Here is an 8,805-nt window from a genome sequence, read left to right on the forward strand (position 1 = left end):
TGCTTGTTTCAGTAACGTTTCTTTTTCTGAGTTAAACTTCAATGAAAATGTATGCTAAGAAGAATATTTCCCTCTTATACTTGAAATATGCTTTCATTGTCACCTGGTTATTTGTATTTATATTAGCTTTTATTCTCTATAGTATAGGCTATACACATGTGCAGATAGTAAAAATGTAAGTTTATCCGTTATTTGTGATAACGAGACAATAGAATACACTGTTTTAAAACCTGGTTAACCTAGCTTTTATTCTCTATAGTATAGGCTATACACATGTGCAGATAGTAAAAATGTAAGTTTATCCTAGGGCCTTTCGCTGCCTTGAACCTCCATAACCTACTTCCTTTGCCCCAGTAGCAGTCGTCTTTATCCCAGCTCCCAGAGCAGCTAGCCTGCATCAGGAGCATGGTAATTCAACAGAGCAGCAAACACCTAAGGAGGAACAGGATTGTGCTGCAGCCACAGCAGAGGGGTCTGAGGATACAGGCAGTTTATTGGACTTTACAGTTTGTAGCATCTATGTTCTTCTGCAGCACTGTTCTCAGAAGAACCATTCTGATGAATAGTACTGAGACATGTCTGTGCTCTAACCATCCTCTGCAGTTATAGAGAAAACTAGGGGCTTTCTTACGTACTTAAACCTGATTTATGAAAAATGGAATTTAAGGATAGCCCAGAGACGAGAGAGTAAGAAAGATCAAATCGGGGAGTGGCTTTTAAGTACTGAATTTAAAGCTATACTTTAACCCTTTAATTTAAAGATTCAGATTGAACACCTTTGCCTATATTAGGTTTTTGAACTCTGCTAGCATGGTGGAATATACTTTGGTCATTCTTAAAACTCGCCTCTATTTGCAGATGAAGTTATTTGTTCATTATGTGGTTTTTATAGCTTTAGAATCAAACTTAAGTTCTGCAAAACAGAGTTATTTGAATGTTAAAACAATAGATATTCTAGACCATGTAACAAAGCAGCCCAGTATCTTCTAATTTCTTGGGATAAATTTGGGCATGTATCAAGTGAATACATGCACTGGTTATTTTCCATTGTTCTGCCCCTTAATGTTCTGTTTATAGGCTGTATAATGAAATCTATACAGAGATGTAATTCTCTCCTTTTCAGTCATGAAAAATGTAGGGTTTTTTTGATAAGGAATACTTAAATATTCTCTTAAAAATTTTGGTGAGAAAGACCAGAACCATTTAAAGCTGACAAGACTATGAAATGCAAATTGATCAAGAGCTTAGAACAGGTTAATAACTTCTTTTTCTTTTCCATTTCTCTTTTTTTCCTTATGTTTAGGACTTCAAGTACTTAAGGCTTTAATATATTTTAACTGAACCCAATATTTGAATGTTTGCCCTGAACTAAGATGATATGGCATGTGTCAGCACTCCCTGAAAAATGTTTTGGTCGGATCTTTTCAGCAAACATATAGGTGAATCTTACTGTAACAACAAAAAGAGGAAGAGAGGAAGTTTCTTCCCACTCCATTGATCTTGTATTTGTTTTGTATTAAACAGCCATTTCTTTTCTTTGAGAAAAGAATATACTTCATCAGCAAACCAGTGGTGCTGCGAGGGTGATAACAAGCAAAATCTGACATAGGTCAGAGGTAAAGAATTCCCCTGGATCATTTCCATTCTGAAGAGAAACAAATCGTTGCCAAGAGGTGTCTCTGTCCTTAATAACAAAGAGAAGATCCCCAGTGGATTATTTCTGGTCAGCTGTCAGATGCCAGGCTTTTGATGTGGGAAATGGTATACGTCTCCACTGAAGTCTGACATGTATACCTGCGGGATCTAGTACGCTGACCTTCTTCAAAAACATTCTGAAAATGTTGACGTCCCATCCAAAAGTAGGTAGAAACCCGCGTCCCAGCTTTCTGGGGAAAAAATAATAATGAATGTGCAGTAACCTGAACTCTGCTTGTCTTAGGGAAGATCAGCTTTACTGTTGTCAGCTTTAATATACTTCTGTCCAAATGACAGCTTATTTCCTCATAATGTCCTTTGATCACCATTGCAAAACTTCGTTCTGTTCAATATAGGGAATCCAAAGTCTGAAACCCCCTGATGAAATTATCGCGGTCAGGTACCAAAAGACCACGATTGCAATAAAAACCTTAAAATCTTGGTGTTATTTGTGTGTGTCTGTATCTAGAAAGCTTTGACCCTGCTACTTGCAGATAAAAGGGTCATTTTGATACAACTGATGTAAGCGCAAAGCCCCGAGCAGAAGGCTGTGTTCAACAAAAAAGTCTCAGAGACCGTGATGTGAAGGGTACGTGCAAAAGCCCTCTGCCTTTAAAGGGCACGTACGATACATAAGGTCCTGCCTCTGCAGAAGCTAAACTAGCACTGAGACCAAGATTTCATTTGACCAGCATATTTGACCTAAATATGTTCTTAAAACAATGTATTCTTAGCATTTTGACAGTTTGTTGTCATTGGTAAAATCCTCCCCTATATCAGAGTAGCAAAGATTAAAATAATGGGGCAGTTTGTAGTGTGGACTAAAGCATGAGAGTTTCAGTTTTCATTCCACAGAGTTGATGCTTTAAAGCATCTTTGTATAGGGAATCAGTGACTGGGCAGGACTGTTAGGTTAAAAATACATGACAAAAAATACATAGGAAATAAAAATTCATTAGTGCTTTCAATGGTGATCATAATCAGCCAATATCTGTTAATATAAAAATTAACAATAATACGGATGTTTCTGTTGATTTATTGATGTAATCATCAAATTTCTGATGATTTATTGATTCCTGTTCTTAATGGGAAGATTTAAAAATCTTCCTATTTATTATAGGAAGATTAATTGTTTCAGTAGGAATATTGAAAGGATACAGTTAACCCCAGATTAATTCACTTCTCTGAACGACATTTAATGAAATAGGGAAGACTTTTTGGATCAGATTCAGATAGAGTAGATTAACCTAGTTTCATTAAACATGTTGCATCTGAGATTGTAGCTTTCCAGATCTGGAAAGTCACAAAGCTAGTCACATTTCCACATCTGACTAGCATCTTCTGAAGGTTCGAGAGGTAGCACACTTCCTTCAAATATTGCTTACAGTGGGGGGATTATTTTTTGGACAAAACTATAGCAACAGTTGACTGTGTTCGGAACTGAAAATGCCCAGAGCACTTTCTCCTTTACTAAGAACTAAGGTTAAGTCACAATGCAGAAGAATGATTTTGAAAGATAAATACATCCCTTAGAAACATTGTACTTCAGTGACAGGACAACAGTAAGCAGGTACCAAGTCTTTTCAGTACAGCTAACAGCATACATGTAGCTGGTTAAAGTAGTCGGAAAGCCATAGGAGAGAAGGAGAAAGTGTGTTCCATAAGCATAGAAATGAGTTCTTAGAAATAACAGCCATGTATTTAAAATGAACAATTAAATAAGGAAAGAAGTGTATGTGGTGCTGTTGCAGGATTTTGTTCGTTGTCTCTTTGCAAAGACCTTTTATATATAAAATACTGTATTTTTACAAGAGCTCATCGTTACAAAGGAGAAAAAAAGGCAGGGCTGCAACTGAAGGACCTATAAAATGGTGAGTTGCAATGTCCAGATTATTTATAATTCCATTTTTCTATACATGCAAGCAGGTTAGATTGTGTTTGATGTCTTTTTTGGTTTGACTCTTGAAGTTGTATAATGGAGTAGGTATCTGTAAATGCTTCCTTTCCTGCTGCAACTATTTACTTTGGCTGATGGATATCCCTTACAGTTTAATTTCCTGAAAATAAAAGGAAAAGTAATACAGGTTACATTAACATGAAACCATTTTTTGAGTGATTCCTTTAGTTGGAATAGCAATAACAGTAATGTGTTCTGGTTAAAGAAGACCAATGTGTACAATTATAATTTATTAGTGAAATAAACAGTGGTGTTATTATTATTTTAAAATATAGTCTTATTAAAGCTCAGATTAAGCAATCATTTTCTCAAAAACAAAATTGTGCATTAAAATGAGGAGAAAGTCCTGCATGTACCTACAGGTAAATTCAGAAAAAAAATGGTAAATGGGGATTTTAAGGTGAAAGATTTAAACATTAGGTGTAAACAGAAGTATTCAGCTGCACAGTAAAAGGAGAACTTGAGCAATATTTCATTCAGGGCTAATTTTCTGCTGTGTAATCCAGCTTTAGTTAGAGAGATAAGATAGAAATATTGACTCTAAACTGATACTTTGAACGTCTCCAGATAGATAGGTAATTTTCCACAGCAATATCAGAAGATATATTATAAAATAAGATGTTTCTGACTTAGGAGATCTGAACAGTTCCTCCTGAGACTCAGAAGAGAATTGGTAATGCTGGTAGTGTAATTACTGGAATATGATGAGGCCAAGCTGCCTTTTGAAACCACTTTCACAAATAGGAAAGCATGGTGATGATATGGAGAAATGAGTCAGCTGTGGCTTAGCAGACTGGGCAGCAGGAGTGGTTTTTAGGTTTTACCCCACATGCCATCCACCCATTTTTATCAAGCTCCGTCATACGAGAGAACATGACTATAGTGCCTCATAGCCCCTTGCCTGAGGCTTAGTTCAGTCACAGTGTGAAGGATGTTTTCTTGTAAGATTTTGCAGAAAAGATTATAATATATATGCACTTTATAAAAATTGCTGTGAAAATATGGAAAGGTTTTAATTTCACAATGGTTTAGAAGATTTAATTTGTTTAGCTTCTCCTGTCACCAAAGTCTGGAGCAAATTGCTTGCTACTTCCGTGGTGTGGGAGCAGGCCCCAGAACAGGAACACTGCAAATCGAAACGCACACAAATGCAACTCTAGTCTCTGCAGCCCTCTCATGTGTGCTTGTGTCGTTCCGCTGATTACACGCGGAAGCAGTTTGAAGGTGTTCCATGTATATATCGTACGTCGCAGGCCATCATGTGTTGCCTCGGAAGGCTCAGCAGCAGATATGTGCCATACAGCAGCATGAAGAAGAAAGAGCCTGACATAAAAGTGAAAAAGCATAAAAGAAAGGAGAAGAGGAATGAGCTAAATATGTGTCTTAACTTTGCTGTGGACATGCACTCATTTTCTCTTGGCTTCCCCTCCAGAATAACCCACCTGATGTCAAGTAACTGGCACGTGGAATGGTTTGCAGATGGATCAGCATCAGTGACTCTCGTAGCCGTATATGATTATCTGTCACACAGATGTTTCGGCTTGTATTTGCTTGCTAGCAGCCAGACCTGCATTTCTTTTCTTGCTTGAGGAGTAGAGAGAGGGCTCGCCCACAGATGTTTAAATAAGCGACAGAGAGGAGTGTACCCGAGCTGAACGCATGTAGTTAGCTTTAGTGTCTTCTTGGTGAGTGTCATCCCCTGAGAAACAACTGGATAAGATTTATGGGTTTGATCTAAGGAATTTTCCAGATGCAGCTTAATAAAAGGAGACACTCTGCGTTGGTTGCAATAGTAAGGATCCCCCAACTTAGAGCATGCCACCTGCAGCATGCAGAATACATGTGTTGTGATTTGCCAGTTACTACAGTAATGAAAAGGGACTTTTTTTGTTTGTTTCCTTTTAGTAAGCCATTAAGCTCCCATTACACCCAAAAAAATCTAAGTTTGCTGTGACCGGAGCCTGTAGACTTCCAGTGTGGAATCTGTTTCTCCACTGATGTGGGGCTTATGCATCAGCACATCAACTGGAACTGCACAAACAGTTCTTTCAACTCTTCTTGTTGACTTTGTGGGGGTTCCTGAATCCAGCTGTAGCTTCTTGATTGTAGTTTACATGACAACCCTGCCCTTCACTAGGGTGGCGCTATTTCTATATGCATTAATAAGCAGAATGAAACTAGATTGTCCATGGTTCATGACAAAATAGCTGTAGTGAAGCCGTCCAGTAACTCAGCATCTAGCACTAGCTAAAACTCAGTTTGAAAGAGTTGATAGTTGAGGGGGAAAAGGTAGATGGGCAGAGGGAAATATGTAAGAGTAATAATAAAAGGTGAGGGTTTTTCCCCTCTCATTATATTTCACCTTGGTGATACAAATCAGTATTTGCTTGAAATCAAGTTGGCTAGTTGAATCAATGATAATTACTCACTTGACCCTGTAGATGCTTACTCATGTGTCTGATTTGTGTCTTTTTCAACAAAACAGATTTTTTTCAGTTTAGGGGTTTTTGGATTACATTTCAAGTATTTTGAATACATTTGCTCCATCTTAAATAGTAGAACATAAACAATACTTGATTGCAGTTCTCAAGCATCTGGCACCTCAGGAAAGCTTTATAACAGCAGTTAATGTTGTAAGCTCAGTATTGTCTGGGTATCTGTTTTATATCATCCCTCTTGAAATGGGGATACCTGCAACATGCACAACAAACACTTTAGTCCTTCCAGGCATGGACTACATGCTTGCAATCCCTTTGTGCCACGGGAGAGGTGACTGATGCTAGCTCTTTGCCAGAGCTCCTTTGTCAACTTCTAGTGCTTTCATGCTTTAATTGATAGAGAGGCTTGTGTGAATATTCCCTAATTTGCTTCTAAAAAAATATGAACCAGATTACTAATTTCTTACATCTTAGCATTCCGTCATTATTTTGTGTTGTGGAAAATGAACTGCATTGTACTTCAATAAATTTCTGCTTTTATGTTTGAAGAGTATGAAGGGAGACTAGTTTCTTTTGATTACTAGATGTAACAGTGCAACAGCTGTGTAATGTTTTCAGTATTCTGCCTTATTTTTAGTTTCGTATTACTGTATAGCACTCTGTAAGTACATGGTATTTTCTACTGCAGAATAACAACTGACCTTTTGCTTAGGAACTGTATTTGTTTTTACTCTGTATGCGAATATTTTAACTATGCATAGCTACCAGGGTTTGCGGCAGAAGCTCTTTGTTGGTGAAAATCTAGTACTTCTTGGCATTCGGCATCAGTGATAGAGTCACTAACTGTTCCCCTCTTTCTCTTTCCAGATGCTCTCTAAGTCCATTGAGCAGCTCAAGCAGCCTGGCAGTCACCTGGAGGAAGCTGAAGAAGAGCTTCACGGAGATCACTCGATGCAGGAAGAGCGAGCTCCTGCCAGCGGTGCCAGCGTTAGGGCTGAGAGCAGCAGTGCTGGTGTGGATGACAGAATAGGACAGCAGGTGGGGGCTGTGAAAGTCAAAGAGGAGCCACCCGACAGTGATGAGGATGTTCAAACCCAGCAAATGGAATCTGGGGAGCAAGCTGCTTTTATGCAACAGGTAATAGGCAAAGATATAGCTCCAGGATTTGTAATTAAGGTTATTATCTGAACGTCACATGCATTTTCTAGGCTTTGATAAGCGGTTGTGTTTTGATTCACTGATTGAGCAAATCCTGATTTACTGTTCAAAGATGCTAACAAAGGCAAAAGTGTTGTATGTACACTTGAAAACATAGTGAAGCTCATCCTTATGGCCACCAATTGAGAAAATACCTGTAGCGGCCAATTATTCTACATAAATCTTTGTGTAGTAGCTAATAGACTTTGTATTAGCCCAGGATTACATTACATCGCTTAGTTCTAGGGAAAGCTCGTTGAGATCAGCAATTGCTGGAATTAGTTTCCAGACCTGATTGATGAAACATTCTTCTTCTCTGATGTTGAATCCTCTGACTTTTGCTTTCAGCTGTCTGTATATACTGTATCATACTGTAGTCTTGAACACTGTTAAGGTTAGGGTATTTTTTCCCCAGTAGACAGGTACTGACTGCTATACCAGTGGTCCCAGGCTGGTGTATAAAGTACAGTTTAGAGAAGAACACAAGGTGGATGTAAAGAGGCGAGGCGCTGTTTAAAAGATCGCATTGGGGTTTTTTTGCACTGCTCAGTTAATTTTTCAGTCTGTCTTATTTGATAATCCTGTCTGCAGAGCCATGCTTAAATGAAGCAGATGCAAGTACTGCCGGGAAGCAAAATGCAGCATTAGGTTCCAGTCAGTTACTAGGATATTGCAGGAAAAGCACAGAACGGTTATCACTATCATCTGATACCCAATCACTTGTTTATTTTGTTTAAATAAAGACTAATCACATAATATCACCTAACCTTTACTGCTCGGTCTCATGGACAAATCCTAAAGTAACGACTGCGTATAGAATGCCAGTTCGGCAAAAGGAAACTTCAGGTTGTCGGCGAGCATTTCACCGAAGCTGAAAAGCACAGTGCGTGCGTACCGCCAGCGAGCTGGTGTCCCTTTCTGCTGCCGTAAGGCCAGGCAGAGCAAGGCTGGATGCAGTGGAAGACCCTGTTTATTTAAGCCGATACTTTGTCAGGTCCCCGCTGTTCTCCTGCAGAAAAGTGATTTTGGGAGGGGGGACAGGAAATGCCTTATGGAAACAGGAAGCCCAAGTGATTCATGTGCTGAGGAATGCTGGGCGGGGGGAACGGGGCAGCGCTCCCTCTGTTTTTAAAGGCACTCTATGAATTGATTTATTGTCAAAGAAAATAACAAAGCGAGTAGGGAAATTGTTAAGGAAGCTTTCCAGTGAAACATTTCCTTCATATTCCCTTTTGATATGTTTACCTTGTTTTATAGGTTTACTTTTGTTAAGCTAGTTAAAGATTCATTGTATTAAGATCCCCTTTAATAAGGATAATCCCAAACTGACCTGGAATCCTTGTCAGGTTTTTTTTTCTATTAAAAATATTTATATTTCTAAAGCTGAGGTATTTTAAGGTGCAGTATCCTATTTCAAAAGAGATAGCTGTTTTGCCAAATGTAGAAATTGTTCTAAAATATGTTATTAGCATGTGTTGTTTACATTATGCTCTAATAATACTGAGTCTCTTATAAAAT

General features: G+C 38.4%; 1 protein-coding gene across 5 annotated transcripts in view; it reads left to right on the forward strand.

Moving 5' to 3' along the window:
* Positions 1 to 7,580, forward strand: part of HDAC9 (histone deacetylase 9) — a 91,486-nt gene extending 83,906 nt beyond the window's left edge. For all 5 annotated transcript variants that reach the window (XM_010154071.1, XM_010154075.1, XM_010154076.1 and 2 more), the window contains one exon: positions 6,958 to 7,580. In XM_010154071.1, coding sequence (XP_010152373.1) covers positions 6,958 to 7,278 — 321 coding nt within the window. In that variant the 3' untranslated portion in view covers positions 7,279 to 7,580. The remainder of the gene's footprint in view (positions 1 to 6,957) is intronic.
* The last annotated feature ends 1,225 nt before the right edge of the window (positions 7,581 to 8,805 follow it).

This window comes from Eurypyga helias, unplaced genomic scaffold, assembly GCF_000690775.1.
Source record: "Eurypyga helias isolate BGI_N326 unplaced genomic scaffold, ASM69077v1 scaffold23276, whole genome shotgun sequence".
In the NCBI taxonomy this organism is placed as follows: domain Eukaryota; kingdom Metazoa; phylum Chordata; class Aves; order Eurypygiformes; family Eurypygidae; genus Eurypyga; species Eurypyga helias.